The 22,363-nt window shown below is 38.8% G+C and overlaps 1 protein-coding gene across 4 annotated transcripts in view; it reads right to left on the minus strand.

Moving 5' to 3' along the window:
* LOC128685595 (protein lin-9 homolog) overlaps positions 1-22,363 on the minus strand; it is a 100,229-nt gene that overhangs the window by 59,599 nt on the left and 18,267 nt on the right. For all 4 annotated transcript variants that reach the window (XM_070087861.1, XM_070087864.1, XM_070087862.1 and 1 more), the window contains 3 exons: positions 21,354-21,484; positions 5,432-5,567; positions 1,369-1,515 (listed from right to left, as the gene is read on the minus strand). In XM_070087861.1, the coding sequence (XP_069943962.1) occupies positions 1,369-1,515; positions 5,432-5,567; positions 21,354-21,484 (414 nt within the window). The remainder of the gene's footprint in view (positions 1-1,368; positions 1,516-5,431; positions 5,568-21,353; positions 21,485-22,363) is intronic.

The raw sequence follows: 22,363 nt of genomic DNA on the forward strand, positions 1-22,363 counted from the left end.
GAGATAAGTGGTTTTTAATGGATGTGCTGTGAACTAGGTAACTGTTAAGAAGGGATTCAGAAAAATTGACTAGCCAGACTAAGACTTGAGGGTGAGAAAGGCAGTGCTTGCCCTCTGAAGCACAGGTGGTGATGTTACATTTGGAGGATAATCTGAATTGCGATGTCAGCATACTTCTAGCAAGACTGATGGAATGAATAGTGGTGAATGTATTTTCTTCAACTCCCCCTACTTTGGCATGAGATGGCCACCTAGGTAAAAAAAAAAAATGATAGTAATAATAATAATGGGAAGAACTAATTGCAATAAAGTTTCATTTAATGAAGAGACATGCATTCAAAATTTCAATCATTGTAGACTTGTACTCAATACATAGGTAGAGAAAACAAAAACGGCTTTCCTGACATGAATATCTAATAAATTAAATAGGACATTGCAATGTTAATAATTTATCAATCACAATTTTCAAATACAAAAAAAAATTATTTACATACCTAAACTGAAAATTATATATTTTTTATTTTCAACACATCAGCTATCTCCCACCAAGGGAGGGTCACCCAAAAAAGAAAAAGCCTTTCACCATCATTCACACATAATCACTGTCTTTCCAGAGTCGCTCGGATATGACAGTTTAGATGTCACTCCAAACAGCCAATATCCCAAACCCCTCCTTTAAAGTGCAGGCACTGTACTTCCCACCTCCAGGACTCAAGTTCAACTAATTGGTTTCCATGAATCCCTTCACAAAATATTATCCTGCTCACACTCCCACAGCTCATCAGGTCCCCAAAACCATTCGTCTCCATTCACTCCTATCTAACACATTCACACATCCCTGCTGCATGTCCAAGCCCCTAAACCTCTCATCAGTATACCAGTATACTGTAGTAATTTAATTTTTTTAACAGTTCATTTTCCAAGGTAAGGTGGCCAAAACAAGGAAACCTTCACCATCACTCCTGATTCCAAGGGTACACAGGCAATTCACATTTCAATTGATTCTCCAAACTTAGGGATCCCATCTGTTCCAGTTTTAGGGCATGGTGGTCTACCAAATTTAGTTAAGAATGCAAACATTACCCCCCCCCCCCAAAAAAAAAAAAAAAAAAAAATTAACTGAATGTTTACTTGCAGTAACAATCTTTCACTTGGTCTTTTATTTTTTATATCTGTTTGAAAACTTTTGCTATCTGAGTTATCTCACTCCTGTAATCACAATTTACTCAGCTTTTTGCTTTTTGAGCAGAAGGCCTCACAAAATAATTTTATTTATAGTGTGTCCTGATTTTTGGTCTAAAAAAAAGGGGGGGAGATTTCTATAAATGTACAATACCTTATATATAATTGCAAAAGAAAAGATTTTACCTTTGTACCAATTACCAGTTGCATAGGTATTTGATTCGGCAGAGGAAAGTCTTTCAAAGATGAAATATCTGTTATCTTTCTTTGTTGTAACAATCTTAATACATGACGTTTCTTGTCCAGAGATTGACACTCTTCTTGAAAAAATGCCTGAATAAAAAAGTATTATTAAGTAAAAGAAAGATATAAATTAATAACATTTGAAAAATATAAAGCAAGGTACAGGTCTGCCATCACAAATCTGACAATCAGATATCCGGTTCCATCAGTTATTCAGCACATAATTTCAAATTTCCAGAGTCGCCACACCAACCTGCTGGTACTGTTTTGTGGCGCTACTTGCTGCATAAGTCATTCCAATTTGTTTTTCTCCATTTATTGTTATAATCTGCTTACTTTTAGCCCTAGCCATGGTTCCAACGAATAAAAGAAATGCTTCTCATCGTGTAAAGCACAGTACATCGTCCATAAAAGATAAGGTGGCTTTGAAGCCACTGTCGGTTGCCATGAGCCCAGTCTCGTGATGAAGGGGAATATGCTTTACTATTATGCTCATATCAACACTACGGATTATTTACCTCTCACAATTGATCTAATATGACATAATAAACAATATAAATAACATAAAAACAGGTTAAATAATCCAGAATGCACAATATTTGGCATAATACCGAGCAGTTTGATGGAGGTATGAAAAGCATATGAGATGGAAGTATCATCCTCCTATCCCTGTCTTGGGGGGCTTATACAGTGGACCCCCGCTTAATTATCACCTCCCAATGCAACCAATTATGTAAATGTATTTATGTAAGTGCGTTTGTACGTGTATGTTTGGGGGTCTGAAATGGACTAATCTACTTCACAATATTCCTTATGGGAACAAATTCGGTCAGTACTGGCACCTGAACATACTTCTGGAATGAAAAAATATCGTTAACCAGGGGTCCACTTTATTAGAGAAAACAGAGTATAGCACAGGGCTGTGATATACACTCATAATGCACCATAAAACTGAAACAGAAAATCTATTCTCTCTATATAGATTATCATACATAGCAGCATATGTGTAGAGAACCTAAGATAACCCAAAAAAGTCAAAGTGACTTATTTCTAGCACCTCGCTTACGCTTCCCATATATGATTTTTGGTAAATATTTTTTTTCTCAGTTGTTTGTTTGGCTATCTTATTGAAACTTGGGCAATGTATGATGGAAAGATACTTCTTAACGTACGCCAAAAATGAAAGAAATCAGACCATAAATAACGGAGTTCACTTCTCAGCCATTAGCCGCCCCTTAGAGGGGTTCGATAACGTGGATTGGGTAAGAACACTCACATAGGCTGGTTAGTATGTATAATTATAACGGAAAGTATGGGAAGCACCATCACCCTCTCTGCTCTCTATCTTAAGAATGACCCACCAGTGAAGCTTAGGGGGTGAGCGGCGTTCAAAAATTAGAGGTACATTTTTCGTATGGTTTTTATGGTTGTATTCTGCTTTTTTTTGGTCTCATTTGATAGAATGGAAGATATATTACAGAAATAGATATGATTTTGATTGCCCTCACAACAAAAAGTACCTTGAAACTGAGCTCAAAGTAGCAGAAATGTTCGGTTTTTTGGCAATGTTCAAGAGTAAACAAATGATGTACCATCCAATACATGTCCGACTGGCCAGTCCAAATTCCAATACGCAGTCACAAATGGGCTGACATTATTTATACAATTATTACAATAATGCAGTAGTCTGCATAACAGTAAATCTTCTATTTTTTGTGTGAATAAAAATTCCAAATGGTAGGCAAGAGTAATATAAGAGGGGCCAGGAGCCATGACTAATGAAGAGAAATTATTTAGTGCCAGGAATGTCTGCATTGTTTATTCTGGACCCTATCCTGATTTTGGCATCGTTTGAAATTTGTGTGAAATTGGCCCAACTGTCAATTTCTGACCACTTTATTGGGTAGTTGAAATAAGTGAATGGGCAGTTTCTTGTACTCAGTCAACAGAATAGAATTAAGTTTATTCAGGTATACACAAATCCAGTTACATGGATTATCATACATAGCAGCATACGTATAGAGAACCGAGGATAACCCAAAAAAAGTCAAAGTGACTTATTTCCAGTACCTGGCTTGGGCTTGCCATATATGATTTTTGGTAAACATTTTTTTCTCAGTTGTTTGTTGGGTTATCTTATTGAAACTTGGGCAATGCATGATGGAAAGATGTTTCTTAATTAACGTACACCAAAAATGAAAAAAAAAATTGGACCATGTAGTTTATTTCTCAGCCATTAGCCACCCCTTAGGGGTATATTTTTGTATGGTTTTTATGACTGTATTCTCATTTTTTTTCGGTCTCATCTGATAGAATGGAAGATATATTACAGAAATAGATATGATTTTGATTGGTTTCACGATGAAAAGTACCTTGAAATTGAGCTCAAAGTAGCAGATATGTTCGATTTTTGCTGATGTTCAATGAACTTTCTTGTGTCAGTCAAGTTGGTTAACTTCATTAAATGTATTCTAACCTAACCACTCTGTAATCCGGCAAACTCAATAATCCGGCACACTACAGATCCCAATGACGCCGGATTCGTGATGGCAGACCTGTACTAAACAAAATAACAAGTAGTGTACAAAAAAGGGCACAGTACTTCAAGAGAGCCTAGTTCATGACACATGAATTGTCATAAAAATGCATATACAGTACAGGAGTCCTTTGCCTTATGCTATGTTTCCCAGGTGATAGCACAGGAAAGCAGACCCATGTAAAAGTTATGGATTCATTTTGAGAATCTGTAGATTCCACATTTGTTTTCTCAGTTCTTACCAAAAGCATTCATACATTTTCATATTTTATAAATGTTCATTTCATATATGTATAACTAGCTCACATTCCTTTTAGAAGATACTGATCAAGAACTGAAGATTTATTATTTACACTGGGTTAGTACACGAGTGGTTGGCAGGTGGGGAGGGAGGAGAGGAGGGTAGTTGATAAGGCATGGTGGTGGATGGGTAGCCTGCAGACCAGGGAAGGAGGCCCCAGCCTCAGCCAAGGGAAAGAGGAGGGGTACAAGGGAAGTGAGTTGGCTTGGAGCCAAGGAGGGAGGCCCCTGGCCTGGACTTTTGGCCATGTCCTTCACTACCTCCCTGTCTCCCTGACTACTTCCTTCCTTGCCTCATTCCCTCAATGCCTCACTACCTTCATTTTATGCATGTATAAAGAGCCTATATTTTTTTGGTACAGAATGGTCAAGAATTGTACTGGCAGGGAAGGATGGAAGCTCATATGTCCTGGAGGTGTTTAGTGGGCGAGGCACGAAACAACACACATTACCCTCTACATAAGCTCACTGAATCTACCATAAAATTTTCTTTCTAATGATGCCTTTCTTGTGAATATTAATATAAACCAATTCAGAATGATATTTAACCCTTAAACTGTCCAAACATAGATCTAGTTTTGCATTGCTAGCACTCTGAATGTAGATCTGTTTTATTTTACATGCTTTCAAATGTAAAAAAAAAGCAGATCTACGTTTGGAGCGCTAGCAGTGCAAATGTAGATCTCCATTTGGACAGTTTAAGGGTTAATAATATACTGTCAAGAATCAAGTGGTCCTGGGGCTGGGTGATCATTCACGAGTGAAAATAGTGTGACCACCCATTCCAATCTCATAAGCAAATTTTTAATGCATATAGCAAATTCCTGGTAGAAGTAGGGTTGTTGCATAAAGTGAAGGTAAACCCATATTAGTTATAGTTAAAATTAGTGATATAAAATAACTTACTGCAATGACTAAGGTATGTGAAAACATTTAAGAAAGAAGAAACATCCTTTTCGGTAAGAGGTTGAAAATAAAAACATTCAATATTGATCAATACAAATGAAATAATTTTATTTTTTATTCTATCCAGAGAAGTAATGGAAAGTAGCTTAGAAGTATAAGCAAGACTATCTTTCCAAAGTATGTCAAAACTGTGGAATCAACATATGTAACTAACTCTCACTATTTAGTATGGGAACATTTTAATTTCACGAGGCAACAGCATACCTGTGAACAACGTCGAGGTTTACCCATCATACGGCGAATCATTCCCCATTGCCGTCGTGTTAGTTTGCGAGTCCGAAGTTCTGGAAATGCTTCTTTTAAAACCACCTGGAAGTCATTCTCTCCTCCAAACAATGGCCTTGAAGAAAAAATAACAATAAAACTGTTTATAAAATCTCATTTAAACATAAATGATAAATGACATGACCTATGGCAAAATACTGGTACTGTATATGAAAATCATCATGAGATGAGGAATAAGTCACATTTAGAAATGACTAAAGAGAAGCATTATTCCCTGACACTGCAACCATCACATCACATCAACACTTATAACTAATAGCAAAAGAAATAGCTGCATTAAGTGTCAAGCAATTAAGCTGATTGCTGAAAAAAAGGTTTCATTAACTAAATAAACCCCATATCAGAACATAAATCTAACAGCACTATTTCCTACTAGATTAGAAAACTTTCTTTGAATGTAAAACTTCTTTCACTAAACTAATACACTCCCTTGCCCACTTTCTTTTTATGAAAAGAAACTAAATATGCTCTCTGCCAATTTTTTTTTTTTTTAACAAGTTGGCCGTCTCCCACCGAGGCAGGGTGACCCAAAAAGAAAGAAAATCCCCAAAAAGAAAATACTTTCATCATTCAACTCTTTCACCTCACTCATACATAATCAGTATTTTTGCAGAGGTGCCCAGAACACAACAATTTAGAAGCATATACATATAAAGATGCACAACATATCCCTCCAAACTGCCAGTATCCCAAACCCCTCCTTTAAATTGCAGGCATTGTACTTCCCATTTCCAGGATTCAAGTCCGGCTATATAAAAATAACCGGTTTCCCTGAATCCCTTGACTAAATATTACCCTGCTCACACTCCAACAGCTCGTCAGGTCCCAAATACCATTTGTCTCCATTCACTCCTATCTAACACACTCATGCACGCTTGCTGGAAGTCCAAGCCCCTCGCCCACAAAACCTCCTTTACCCTCTCCCTCCAACCTTTTCGAGGATGACCCCTACCCCGTCTTCCTTCCCCTACAGATTTATACGCTCTCCATGTCATTCTACTTTGATCCATTCTCTCTAAATGACCAAACCACCTCAACAACCCCTCTTCAGCCATCTGACTAATACTTTTATTAATTCCACACCTAATTTCCACTCTGAATTTTCTGTATAATATTTACACCACACATTGCCCTTAGACAGGACATCTCCACCACCTCCACCCGCCTCCTCGATGCAGCATTTACAACCCAAACTTCACACCCATATAAGAGTGTTGGTGCCACTATACTTTCATACATTCCCTTCTTTGCCTCCATAGATAATATTTTTTGTCTACACATATACCTCAATGCACCACTCACCTTTTTTCCTTCATCAATTCTATGGTTAACCTCATCCTTCATACATCCAACTGCTGACATGTCAACTCCCAAATATCTGAAAAATTCACTTCTTCCATCCTCCTCCTCTCCAATTTGATATCAATTTTTTCTTTATCTAAATCGTTTGATACCCTCGTCAATTTACTCTTATGTTCACTTTCAACTTTCTACCTTTACACACACTCCCAAACTCGTCCACTAACCTTGGCAATTTTTCTTTAGAATTTCCCATAAGCACAGTATCATCAGCAAAAAGTAACTGTCAATTCCCATTTTGTATTTGATTCCCCATAATTTAATCCCACCCCACTTGGAATGAGGTATTGAAAAAGATGCTGGAAACGTGTTTGGCAATGGAGTTGGTGGGAAGGACTGTGCATCTCTTCTTGGCAGTGTCTTCTTTGGGTGTGTTGAAGATGTTTAAATGCCTGTTGTCCGAAGTCTCTGATGAAGTGAAGAGGATAGTGAAGTTTGGAAAATACTTGTTCAATTACAGTGCATTCTTCCTCAAGGAACTCATTGAACAAGTATTTGCCAAACTTCACTATCCTCATCACTTCATCAGAGACTGCAGACGACAGGCATTAGACATCTTCAACACACCCAGAGAAGACACTGCCGAGAAGAGATACATAGTCCTCCCCACCAACTCCATTGCCAAACATGTTTCCAACATCTTTTCCAATACCTCATTCCAAGTATCTACCTCCACAACCACGACCATCAAGGACATTACCAGTAATAGACAGGACAAGCTTCCATCCTCTGCAGGGGTATACATAATCCCTCGTAATTTATTTTTTTATTATTTATTATTAACACACTGGCCAATTCCCACCAAGGCAGGGTGGCCCAAAAAAGAAAAACTTTCACCATCATTCACTCCATCATTGTCTTGCCAGAAGGGTGCTTTACACTCCAGTTTTCAAACTGCAACATTAACACCCCTCCTTCAGAGTAATGACTGCAGCAAATTATACGTGGGCAAAACATCAAGAGACCTCCACACACACATTTCAGAACACCAATACACAAGCAGGTCTGAATATCCAAGGAATGCCTGTGTACAACACTGTAATTCACACACCCATTTAATCAACTACAGAAACTCAAGACTTATCGCCAGAGAAGACAACACTCAATACCGAAGAATCCTGGAATCATCGCTTATCTCTATATCCAACAACTTAAACCAGAACAACGGCTTCTATAACATAGCTGAACCACTTGCCAAGAAACTTCTTTATCGCTATCCCACATAAGAACATAGGAATGAAGGAACACTGCAGAAGGTCTACACATATACTTATCCAATCTCTCTTCCAAGCTACCCAAGATTTTAGACTATTACCCCACTCGGTAGATTATAACATGCAGTATTCTCAACCTGACTATAAATATTCTCGTACCTTCCACTCAGGTAGATCTGTTTGCGACTTGAAAAGGCCCACTGTGTGGGAAAAACGTTGTCAATAAAGGATCACATCATACTGCATGTGTGTTTATATTTCCATTGTGTCGGTATTTTATACCATTTATTTGCAATAACCCTACCATACACTTTTCCTGGTATACTCAATAAACTTATTCCTCTATAATTTTTACAATCTCTTTTGTCCCCCTTCCCTTTATATAAAGGGACTATACATGCTCTCTGCCAATCCCTAGGTACCTTCCCCTCTTTCATACATTAAACAAAAATACCAACCACTCCTACACTATATCTCCCCCTGCTTTTAACATTTCTGTCATGATCCCGTCAGTTCCAGCTGCTTTACCCCCTTTCATTCCACGTTATGCCTCATGCACCTCCCCCACACTCACATCCTGCTCTTCTTCACCCCTAAAAGATGGTATACCTCCCTGGCCAGTGCATGAAATTACCACCTCCCTTTCTTCGTCGACATTTAAAAGTTCCTCAAAATATTCTCACCATTACCCAATACTTCTATCTCTCCATCTACTGACTCCCTTACTCTGTTTTTAACTGACAAATCCATTCGTTCTCTAGGCTTTCTTAATTTTTTTTTCTTATTTTCATTAAAATTTCTTGACAGTGCCTCTCCGACTTTATCATCTGCTCTCCTTCTGCACTCTCTTCACCTTTCTTTGACTCTCCATATACTCTGCTCTTCTTATAACACTTCTGCTTTGTAAAAACCTCTCATAAGCTACCTTTTTCTCTTTTATCACACCCTTTACTTCATCATTCCACCAATCACTCCTCTTTCCTCCTGCATCTACCCTCCTATAGCCCCACATTCTAATATGGCATTTTTTTTTTTTAAACTATTCCAACCCTCTTCAACCCCCCCCCCCCCCACTACTCATACTTGCACCAGCCCACCTTTCTGCCAATAGTTGCTTATATCTCACCTGAACTTCTTCCTCCCTTAGTTTATACACTTCCACCTCTCTTACTTGTTGCCACTTTCCTTTTGTCCCATCTACCTCTTACTCTAACTGTAGCTACAACTAAGTAATGATCCGATATAACAGTTACCCCTTTATAAACATGTACATCCTGAAGCCTACCCATCAACCTTTTATCCACCAATATATAATCTAACAAACTATTTTCATTACGTGCTATATCATACCTTGTATATTTATTTATCCTCTTTTTCATAAAAATATGTATTACTATTACCAAACCTCTTTCTACACATAGCTCAATTAAAGGCTCCCCATTTTCATTTACCCCTGGCACTGCAAATTTACCTACTACTCCCTCCACAACATTTTTACCCACTTTAGCATTGAAATCCCCAACCAGTACTTTGACTTATTTTTCTTTCATATTTCCCATATACAGAACATCCCAACCACCTGCTTGCAAAGTTCAGTCTTATCCAATTCACTTCTGTACCTCAACTTGTGTGAGCAGCAAGTCAAAGTACACAGTACGAAACTGTATCCACTTAGCCACACCCCACATAACTATGGGCACCCAGTAAAGATGGGCACGCATAGTTTCCTATAGCTGGGGGCACCAGCTGAGTTATTTAATTTCCTGCATCCACTAGCTGACAAATGCTTAGCAACCTGCAACAATTAAATTCTTTACGAATATTTTATCCTAGACCGAGGGAGAACTCATCTCTGCACCTTCGACTCCCCACGTAAACAGTCAGTACACAGGGGTTGTGCCAATAATCAGTATTGGTGGATAGTGGTAAATTTCAATGGTATTTTTATCAGCCTCAAATTTAGCATTGGTATGTACCAGTCAATTTTGATAGTATCAGTGGCTATCTGCTAAATTTGACAGCATTGGTATCGATTTAAAATTAAGTTTGTTATTCATATCAACAAGTTTTGGTATTGTCCCAGCAGTAATATACAGTATATAGTACAGTAAACCCTCAATATAAAGAACTTCTAAAATTATAAGCAAAATCCACTGGTTAAATTTATTTTATTTTTATTATCACACTGGCCGATTCCCACCAAGGCAGGGTGGCCCGAAAAAAAAAAACTTTCACCATCATTCACTCCATCACTGTCTTGCCAGAAGGGTGCTTTACACTACAGTTTTTAAACTGCAACATTAACACCCCTCCTTCAGAGTGCAGGCACTGTACTTCCCATCTCCAGGACTCAAGTCCGGCCTGCCGGTTTCCCTGAATCCCTTCATAAATGTTACTTTGCTCACACTCCAACAGCACGTCAAGTATTAAAAACCATTTGTCTCCATTCACTCCTATCAAACACGCTCACGCATGCCTGCTGGAAGTCCAAGCCCCTCACACACAAAACCTCCTTTACCCCCTCCCTCCAACCTTTCCTAGGCCGACCCCTACCCCGCCTTCCTTCCACTACAAACTGATACACTCTTGAAGTCATTCTGTTTCGCTCCATTCTCTCTACATGTCCGAACCACCTCAACAACCCTTCCTCAGCCCTGTGGACAACAGTTTTGGTAATCCCGCACCTCCTCCTAACTTCCAAACTACGAATTCTCTGCATTATATTCACACCACACATTGCCCTCAGACATGACATCTCCACTGCCTCCAGCCTTCTCCTCGCTGCAACATTCATCACCCATGCTTCACACCCATATAAGAGCGTTGGTAAAACTATACTCTCATACATTCCCCTCTTTGCCTCCAAGGGCAAAGTTCTTTGTCTCCACAGACTCCTAAGTGCACCACTCACTCTTTTTACCTCATCAATTCTATGATTCACCTCATCTTTCATAGACCCATCTGCTGACACGTCCACTCCCAAATATCTGAATACGTTCACCTCCTCCATACTCTCTCCCTCCAATCTGATATTCAATCTTTCATCACCTAATCTTTTTGTTATCCTCATAACCTTACTCTTTCCTGTATTCACCTTTAATTTTCTTCTTTTGCACACCCTACCAAATTCATCCACCAATCTCTGCAACTTCTCTTCAGAATCTCCCAAGAGCACAGTGTCATCAGCAAAGAGCAGCTGTGACAACTCCCACTTTGTGTGTGATTCTTTATCTTTTAACTCCACGCCTCTTGCCAAGACCCTCGCATTTACTTCTCTTACAACCCCATCTATAAATATATTAAACAACCACGGTGACATCAGGTTTATTGAAGTATACAGTAAATTGTGTTTACAGTACTATATTAGGTATACAGCAGAGTACTTCGGTGCACTTTTTTTTTTTACTATTTTTTTAAATTCTGATTATATCGAGGATTTACTGTAATACGCCCATTCGACTAATTTTACTCAGTGGTGATTGTTAAGCATTCTAACATGCCTCTCATGGGACAGTGCATGTGTGAAATGAGATACCTTAGCACCAGCCGTGTGTTCCTAGCTATGGAAAAGCAACTCCTGGTCTTTAATGATTTACTATACTGTAGCACTCAACTATTATCTGAACCTTGTATTGTAAAAACATTTGGTTGGTACTTGAGGAGGAGGATGGCAATATCTAGAATCAGCATTTATGCAGAATACTAAACAAAATCAGGGAGCTTTCAGAATCACACCATCTCTTACGAGACTCATTCTGCAAACAAGTGCTTCCGCTGATAAGCTCATACTTGAGAGAGAAGTTGTCTAATAAAAATTCCTTAAAAAAAGTCTTTGTTTTACAGAATTTCTTCTCTAAGCAGTCTGGCTGTCATCCCATTCTGTATTAACCCTTTGAGGGTCGACAGGCCCTCTCCGAAACTCGTTCTCAGGGTCGGCCAAACTTAAAAAAAAAAAAAAATTATTTTCTCTTATGAAAAGATAGAGAATCTTTTCTCGATCATAAAGACACCAAAAGTTTGAAATTTGATAGAAAACTTACGGAATTATGCTCTCGCAAAGTTAGCGGTCTCGGCGATGTTTACGCATCGGCGATTTTGCCCACTTTGAGCCCCATTTTCGGCCAATTTCACTGTACTAGTCGACAAAAAAATGAATATTTCGCTAGAACTCCATTTTTTCTATCAAATGGGTGCAAGAAACCACCCATTTATGAAATTCAACTATCCAGTACAGTGGTCAGAATTTAGCAATTTTGCCAATTTCACACAAATTTCAAAAGATGCCAATTTCCGAATAGGGTCCAGAATAAACAAGAAAGACATTCCTGGCACTAAAATGACATTTCCTCTAGTCATTAGTCACGTCTCAAGGCCCCTCTTATATTCTTTTGCTTTCCACTTTGAATTTTTATTCTCACAAAAAATATAAGATTTACTGTTATGCAGACTACTGCATTAGTGTAAAAAATGGTATAAATATTATTGGTGCACTTGTGAAAGAATATTAGACTCACCAGTTGACATGTATTGCACGCTTGGCACGATTTGTTTACTTTTGAAGTTTGGTAAAAATCGAACATTTCTGCTACTTTGAGCTCAATTTCAAGGCACCTTTCATTGTAAAACCAGTCAAAATCATCTCAATTTCTGTAATATGTCTTCCATTCTATAAAATGAGACCAAGAAAACTAGAATACAACAATAAATACCATACGAAAATACACTGCAAAGTCGCTGATTTATTCCAAAAAAATGGTCAAAGTTTTTTTTTTCTCATTATGCACTGTGTGCTGCAGGATTTTTTTTAGACTGTGCACACTGACCACATAGACCCATTCTTTCATATGAAGGCCTACCAGCTTTCTCCCACTAGATTTGAGGCCTCTAGAATTTATGCGTACTAGTACGTCAAAAACCCCTACGCGTAAGACGTACTAGTACGACCAAAACCCTCAAAGGGTTAAGGAACTTTTCAGTCACTTTATGGTAGTTTATGGTTTTTTTCTGGGGGAAATAGACTTTTTAAATCTTAACCCTTAACCCTTTCAGGGTCCATGCCATAGTTCTACGGCTTTGAAGCCAGGGTACAAACCGTAGGATTACGCCAAAATTCTAGCGGCCTCAAATTTAGTGCGAGAGGGTTGGTAGGCCTACATCTAAGAGAATGGGTCTGTGTGGTCAGTGTGTGCAGTAAACAAAAAAATCTGGGTGCCTACATGGCATTGTGAGAATGCTACTTCAGTAAGCTTTGTTCACTGTGCCTCACGGCAAGGCAGCTCTCACTCCGAGGCAAATTGGGTCTCTTCTTCTTCCTGATAGTTCTGACACTGAAGGAAGTGGATCTGAAGAGGAATTCTAAGGTTTTTGTTTAATTTGTAACCGACAGCAATGATCAGGATATTGAAAACAGTGCTCAAAATCCTGACGATCCTCAGTCTTCCACCTCGGGTGCTGGCGTGTCTCAATCACGTTCAGTTGTACCTTGTCGCAAGAGGAAACTAATATTTTCACGTGGCCAGGCCTCGGACTTGAGTAATGGTGATGACAGTGATGTAGACTGATTTTATTGCTCCTGATGACCATTCGAATAGTGATAGTGATTAATCATATTCACCAGTGAAGCGCCAGTACATATGCCGTGGCATGCGTTCGGGTAGTGTACCATATGCAATTCCAAGGGGATGGAGTACATCCCGTGGCCCTACACCTGGAATAGACAGTGAAAGTGAGGATGATGTGGCTACACTTGGTATGAACAGACCACAGGCATCAGAAGGTGGTGGTAATGGTGGTGATAGTGGTGGTTGTGCCATGGGAACCAGCCTGGGCTTGTGTGTCAGATCCAGGACAAAGCAGAGCATCATCCACCACCACACCACAACCATAACCAGCTTATGATGTCCAGTATCCACCAGCAAACCGCATCTGGGATTGGCAGCAAAATCCCAATTTTGTTCCCAATCCCCATCAGTTTGGAAACACTACAAATGAACTGAAATTCTTTGAACTATTCTTTTACCAGCTCTTGATGGAAAATACTGTCAGTAAACGTAACAAGTATTTTGAGTACACCATGGAAAATATAATCATATCACCACAGTCAAGACTACACCGGTGGAAAGAGACAACTGTGGCTGAAATGTATTTGTTTTTTGCAACAATAATGCTTATGCCTCATGTCTATAAGAACAATGTAAAATCATACTGGTCCACAGATCGGCAAATTTCTACCCTGGCCTTCAGTGAAATCGTCCCAGTGAACAGATTTATCTTACTGTTACGTATGTTGCACTTCTCTGGCAAAACCAGGCCTGACAGAAATGACAGGTTATACAAGACTAGAAATGTTTTTATGCATCTGAAACAAAAGTTCAACACGTACTTTTATCCATTCAAGAATCTCGTAATTGATGAGCCTTTGATTTTGTTCAAAGGCAGATTGTCGTTCAAGCAGTGTATACCAAGCAAGAGGAAACACTTTGGTATAAAGCTGTTTGTACTCTGTGACTGTGACAGTGGCCTTGTATTGGACATAATTGTATAGATGGGAAGTAAAACATTGAAAGATACCAGGATGTTATTGGGTATCTCAGATGACATAGTGAGAACAATGATGGCACCATATCTTGGCAAGGGGCATAATACTGATAACTGGTATACAAGCCCCTTACTCAGTGATTTCTTGAGAGTGCACATGACAGATGTGTGTGACACAGTGTGTTCTAATCATAAACACATGCCCAGGTTCAACACAGGCACTTGTAGTGGTGAGGTGCAGGTGTTTGCTGCTAATGACATCATGGTATTCCGGTGGCATGACAAACGAGATGTCACATTGTTGACATCCATTCACCATAAACCAGCAACAGTGATTGATTATACACAAAACATGCATTTGGTTGACAAATGTGACATGCAGATTGGCTGTGTCAATTCTGTTCATAAGAGTTAAGAAAGTGGTGAAGCAATGTAAAAAGAGAGCAAATGAGAGAGTGGGTGAGATGTTATCAACAAATTTTGTTGAAAATAAGAAAAAGTTTTGGAGTGAGATTAACAAGTTAAGGAAGCCTAGAGAACAAATGGATTTGTCAGTTAAAAATAGGAGAGGAGAGTTATTAAATGGAGAGTTAGAGGTATTGGGAAGATGGAGGGAATATTTTGAGGAATTGTTAAATGTTGATGAAGATAGGGAAGCTGTGATTTCTTGTATAGGGCAAGGAGGAATAACATCTTGTAGGAGTGAGGAAGAGCCAGTTGTGAGTGTGGGGGAAGTTCGTGAGGCAGTAGGTAAAATGAAAGGGGGTAAGGCAGCCGGGATTGATGGGATAAAGATAGAAATGTTAAAAGCAGGTGGGGATATAGTTTTGGAGTGGTTGGTGCAATTATTTAATAAATGTATGGAAGAGGGTAAGGTACCTAGGGATTGGCAGAGAGCATGCATAGTTCCTTTGTATAAAGGCAAAGGGGATAAAAGAGAGTGCAAAAATTATAGGGGGATAAGTCTGTTGAGTGTACCTGGTAAAGTGTATGGTAGAGTTATAATTGAAAGAATTAAGAGTAAGACGGAGAATAGGATAGCAGATGAACAAGGAGGCTTTAGGAAAGGTAGGGGGTGTGTGGACCAGGTGTTTACAGTGAAACATATAAGTGAACAGTATTTAGATAAGGCTAAAGAGGTCTTTGTGGCATTTATGGATTTGGAAAAGGCGTATGACAGGGTGGATAGGGGGGCAATGTGGCAGATGTTGCAGGTGTATGGTGTAGGAGGTAGGTTACTGAAAGCAGTGAAGAGTTTTTACGAGGATAGTGAGGCTCAAGTTAGAGTATGTAGGAAAGAGGGAAATTTTTTCCCAGTAAAAGTAGGCCTTAGACAAGGATGTGTGATGTCACCGTGGTTGTTTAATATATTTATAGATGGGGTTGTAAGAGAAGTAAATGCGAGGGTCTTGGCAAGAGGCGTGGAGTTAAAAGATAAAGAATCACACACAAAGTGGGAGTTGTCACAGCTGCTCTTTGCTGATGACACTGTGCTCTTGGGAGATTCTGAAGAGAAGTTGCAGAGATTGGTGGATGAATTTGGTAGGGTGTGCAAAAGAAGAAAATTAAAGGTGAATACAGGAAAGAGTAAGGTTATGAGGATAACAAAAAGATTAGGTGATGAAAGATTGAATATCAGATTGGAGGGAGAGAGTATGGAGGAGGTGAACGTATTCAGATACTTGGGAGTGGACGTGTCAGCGGATGGGTCTATGAAAGATGAGGTGAATCATAGAATTGATGAGGGAAAAAGAGTGAGTGGTGCACTTAGGAGTCTGTGGAGACAAAGAACTTTGTCCTTGGAGGCAAAGAGGGGAATGTATGAGAGTATAGTTTTACCAACGCTCTTATATGGGTGTGAAGCGTGGGTGATGAATGTTGCAGCGAGGAGAAGGCTGGAGGCAGTGGAGATGTCATGTCTGAGGGCAATGTGTGGTGTGAATATAATGCAGAGAATTCGTAGTTTGGAAGTTATGAGGAGGTGCGGGATTACCAAAACTGTTGTCCAGAGGGCTGAGGAAGGGTTGTTGAGGTGGTTCGGACATGTAGAGAGAATGGAGCGAAACAGAATGACTTCAAGAGTGTATCAGTCTGTAGTGGAAGGAAGGCGGGGTAGGGGTCGGCCTAGGAAGGGTTGGAGGGAGGGGGTAAAGGAGGTTTTGTGTGCGAGGGGCTTGGACTTCCAGCAGGCATGCGTGAGCGTGTTTGATAGGAGTGAATGGAGACAAATGGTTTTTAATACTTGACGTGCTGTTGGAGTGTGAGCAAAGTAACATTTATGAAGGGATTCAGGGAAACCGGCAGGCCGGACTTGAGTCCTGGAGATGGGAAGTACAGTGCCTGCACTCTGAAGGAGGGGTGTTAATGTTGCAGTTTAAAAACTGTAGTGTAAAGCACCCTTCTGGCAAGACAGTGATGGAGTGAATGATGGTGAAAGTTTTTCTTTTTCGGGCCACCCTGCCTTGGTGGGAATCGGCCGGTGTGATAATAATAATAAAAAATATTATGATTAAAATTTTAGTGTGGTAATTGTGTTCAATACAATGAGTGTATATATATACAGTATATATGTACTATATTGGTCTCACAGACCACAAATGTTACTTGAAAAAAAAATTAGAAAAGAAAAAAAGAAAATAAAAACATGCGACTTTACGAAAGTTGCCGATGTTGCTGCCACCTGGTCATTGAGGGTCAATTTCACGCCTCTATATTTCAGTAAGTACTGATGGGAATTTTTTTTTGTTTCATTACCTACAGAAAATTATCTTTAATTCTGTAATTTTTTTTTTTTTTTTATTTTTCAAAAAATTCTTGGGCCCTGGCACACACTTTGAGATTTGGCCTCTGGACCCTGAAAGGGTTAAGGGCTAAACCTGGGAATAGCTCCTTAAAATACAGTGGAACCTTGGTTTTTGTTTACCTTGGTTTTCGTCAAATTTGGCTTTTAACAGCTTTTTTCGTCAAAATATTGTCCCAGTTTTTGTTCGTCACCTCAGTTTTCATTTGCCATACCGAACGTGTCCACACACTCGTGCTTACACAAAGCATCCCACGTACACATTCTGAGTCAGTCTGGCTTTGTTTCTTGTCGGGTGAATATTACCCTGTGTTTTCATATGAAACATTTCATAATAGATTGTTTTTTGTGCTTGTTTATTGAGTATGACTGCTAAGTAAGCCACCATGGGGCCAAAGAAAGTTCCAAGTGCCAGCCCTTTGATAAGAAAGGTGAGAAACACGATAGAAATCAAGAAAGAACTTGCAGAAAAGTACAAAAGTGGCGTACGTGTGGTCAATCTCACCAGGATGTACAGGAAGTTGCAAGCCGTGTCTACAACATGTTCAATGACAATGCCGTGTCCCATTTTAGGCGAATCTTAGAGAGACACCAGAAACAGACCTGTTGGGACAGATTTTCTGTGTGACAGGGGTCCAGTTGACTCTCTAGCTGGTCCTACTGCCAGTAAAAGACAGAAGGAAAGTAACCCCGGGTAGAGACTTGATACCTGAAGTCCTTATGGAAGGGGATTTCCCCTTCCAAACAAACTTTCCTCCCTCTCCCCTCCTCGCCATCTTTCATACGCCAACAAAAGTCTTCAATAAGAGTAAAACTGATTTAAATGTTCATTTATCCATTAAAATTAGTGCTTTATATTTATTTCTGTATTCTGAGCACCTCTGCAAAAGCAGTGATAATGTGTGAGTGTGGTGAAAGTGTTGAATGATGATTAAAGCATTTTCTTTTTGGGGATTTTCTTTCTTTTTTGGGTCACCCTGCCTCGGTGGGAGACGGCCAACTTGTTGAAAAAAAAAAAAAAAATTATTTCTCATTGTTTTCTGTATGTAAAACTATATTCTCTATAAAATGTATTCTTTGTTAATATTTTTGGATGCCTGGAAAGGATTAATTGAATTTACACTATTTCTTATGGGAAATATTGCTTTAGTTCTCGTCGAATTTGGTTTTCGTCAGACTCTCTGGAACGAATTAAAAACAAAAACTGAGGTTCCACTGTAGAGAAAAAGTTAATTATGGTGTTTTACTTGTCAATAATATATTCATATTACCAACAAGAGGGGAAGGTACGAGAGTATAGTGGTACCAACACTGGAGGCAGTGAGCTGTTGTGTCTAAGGGCAATGTGCAGTGTGAACATTATGCAGAGAAACTGCAGCTTGGAGATTAGGAGGAGGTGCAGGGTTTCTAAAAGCATTATCCAGAGGGCTGAGGAGGGGCTGTTGAGGTGAGTCAGACATTCAGAAAGGATGGAATGAAAAAGAGTGACCTGGAGGGTATTTAACCCTTTGAGGGTCTGTGCCGTAGATCTATGGCTTTATGCTGAGGGTCCAAACTGTAGATCTACGTCATGGGCTCAGCTCACTCTGATAAACTGTGAGCAGTAAATTTTGGCCTAGATATGAGAGAATACATCTATGTGGTATGTGTGCACCACATGAAACAAATCCTGCAGCACATAGTGCACAAGAGAAAAAAACTGAGACCGTAATTTTCGATTAAAACAGCAACTTCACAGTGTTTTTTCGTATGTTTTTTATAGTTGTATTTGCGATTCCTTGGTCTCACTTGATAGAATGGAGGATATATTACAGAAATAGAGATGATTCTGACTGGTTTTGGTATTGGAAATGACTTGAAACTGAGCTCAAAGTAGTGGAAATGTTAAATTTTTGCCGATGTTCAAGAGTAAACAAATGACCTCGCACGTCTAATACATGACAGCTGGTGGGTCTAATATATGTTCACAAATGTGGTGATATTATTTATACAATTATTACAATATTGCATAACAGTAAATCTTATATTTTTTGGTTTGAATAAAAATTCATTATGCAAGTAAAAAATCAAAATGGAATTCATTAGTAAAGCCTGAAAACGTAACTAATGAACAGAGGAAATGTTAGTTTAGTGCCAAGAATGCCTGCATTGTTTATTCTGGACCTATTTTGAAAGTGGAGTATTTTAAACTTTGCATTAAATTGGCCAAATTACCAATTTCCGATCACTTTATTTTGTAGTTAAAACAGTTGACTTGGCGAATTCTTGTGCTCAGTCGATAAAATAGAAGTAATACTAGTGAAATAGCTAAGAATTTGGTTGACTGGAATAATGTAATTGACCTTAAATGGGAGTCAAAGTCGGCAAAATCGCCAATGCATAAATATCGCCGACACATCAAAATTCATGAGAGCATAATTTCGTCAATTTTCCATCAAATTTCATACTTTTTGTTTTATTACCTTCAGAAAAAGATTCTCTACCATTTCATAAGAAAAACAACAAAATTATTTTTTGAAAATTCTTGGACACTGGTGCACACTTTGAAATTTGACCTCTGGACCATGAAAGGGTTAAATCTGTAGTGGAAGAAAGGTGGGGTAGGAGGTCGTCCTAGGAAATGTTGGAGGGAGGGAGGTAAAGGAGATTTTGTGTACAAGGGGTTTAGACTTCCAGCAAGCATGCATGAGCATGTTAGACAGAAGCAAGTGGATGCAAATGGTTTTTATGATGATGTGCTGTTGGATGTGAGTAATGTAACATTTACGAAGGGATTCAGGGAAATCACTGAGCCGGACTTGAGTCCCGGAGGTGGAAATTACAGTGTCTGCACTCTGAAGGAGGGGTGGAGACATGTTGCGGCTTTTGAACTGTAGTGTAGACGCCCAGCTGGCAAGAGTGATGGAGTGAATAATAATAATGATGATGAAAGTGTTTTTTCTTTTTCAGGTCATGCTGCCTCAGTGGGAAACTGCCGATGTGTTAATAAAAAAAATTAATATATGAATACCTGGAAACAGTGGACACTTCCACTCTCCTCTGAAAATGCCCTTGTTGGTTGATAGGTGGCAAAAGGAGACATGATAGCCACATGCCAAATCATAAATGGGTACAAAAACATTAAAATATTTTATTAACCTCAAGAACTATGGGGGCTATAAACAGTGCAAAAATATGTGAGATGCCGAATGAATACTAATGCATTTTTTTTTCACGAAGAGTGGTAGACTATTAGAATAGGATAAAAAAAATTGTAGAAATAAAAGAATATAGAAAATGTGTGATTACAAGGATATCTATAAAATTATATGACAAACTAGTCAACAAAGAGAGAACATAAGAAAAGGTCTATTCCTCTGCAGCACCTGAAATTAAGTGAACTAATAGGTAATTACATACATATGTACATTATCCTAGGTAGTAGGTTGGTAGACAGCAACCGCCCAGGGAGGTACTACCGTCCTGCCAAGTGAGTGTAAAACGTAAGCCTGTAATTGTTTTACACGATGGTAGGATTGCTGGTGTTTTTTCTGTCTCATAAATATGCAAGGTTTCAGGTACGTCTTGCTACTTCTGCTTACACTTAGGTCACACTACACATACATGTACAAGCATATGTATACACACCCCTCTGGGTTTTCTTCTATTTTCTTACTAGCTCTTGTTCTTGTTTATTTCCTCTTATCTCCATGGGGAAGTGGAACAGAATTCTTCCTCCGTAAGCTATGCGTGTTGTAAGAGGCGACTAAAATGCCAGGAGCAAGGGGCTAGTAACCCCTTCTCCTGTATATATTACTAAATGTGAAAGGAGAAACTTTTGTTTTTCCTTTTGGGCCACCCCGCCTCGGTGGGATACGGCTGGTGTGTTGAAAGAAAGAAAGAAGATGTACATTATTTATATATATAAATACTATGTTAATCAGGAACTTACTTATCAATGTTAGAATAAAACCACTCAAAGTACACCCATTTATGAGCTTGAGGAAGTTTAAGAAAATTTCGAAGTCTAACCCCATTCTGCTGAGCCACCTTTTTGTCTGGGGTTGTGATGGTCTGCGGTTCCTAGAAACAAGAAAAAATTATTTAGCAGTTGAAAATCTAAAACACTGTTCTATTTAATTACTTACATACATAAAAAATATCCACATTCAATATAACATTTTATTAATTTATGTATTATAACAAATATGAAGCCTAAAGCAGAATAATTGAATTTACACAAATATACGACCATAAACTCAGGGAAACCGGTTAGCCGGCCTCGAGTCCTGGAAATGGAAAGTAGTACTGTACAATGCCTGCACGTTAAAGGAAGGGTTTGGGATATTGGCAGTTTGGAGGGACATCTAAACTGTCGAATCTGAGTGCGTCTTCAAAGATAGTGATTATGTATGAGTGATGGTGAAAGTGTTGAATGATGATAAAAGATTTTTCTTTCTTTTTGGATCACCCTGCCTCAGTGGGAAATGGCCATGTTAAAAAAAATTAATAGTTTTATACTCAAATTGTGTGAAATCTAATTATTTCCCAACAAATCATTACTGCAAAGGTTGGTTGAATGCCCAGATTAAGGTACACACGTATTTTGGCCCATAACCAAAATATCCGGTGGATGATTTGATCTTTTAATATATGTACCTGTATCCTTAAGATTAATGCCTCCACCTACTGAGTAATATTTTTTCCTTAGAATTTTCTTCATCACTGTAAAAGAGATGAAAGTGTGCACAAGTGAATGCCCATGTAAACTATAGTTTACAAAGTGAAATATTACATGTATCTGAAATTTGAACGTATACCTGGTGACAAGTGATACTGCTCTTCGAGACAATATTTAATTTCTTTACCATGACATTCAGTAGGTGGAGGAAGGGTAGTCTCCAGTATAAAGTACCTCTAGAAGTTACCCTTTTCAATGGGCTCCACAATAAGAATAATTAC

Source organism: Cherax quadricarinatus, chromosome 23, assembly GCF_038502225.1.
Source record: "Cherax quadricarinatus isolate ZL_2023a chromosome 23, ASM3850222v1, whole genome shotgun sequence".
Classification (NCBI taxonomy): Eukaryota; Metazoa; Arthropoda; class Malacostraca; order Decapoda; family Parastacidae; genus Cherax; species Cherax quadricarinatus.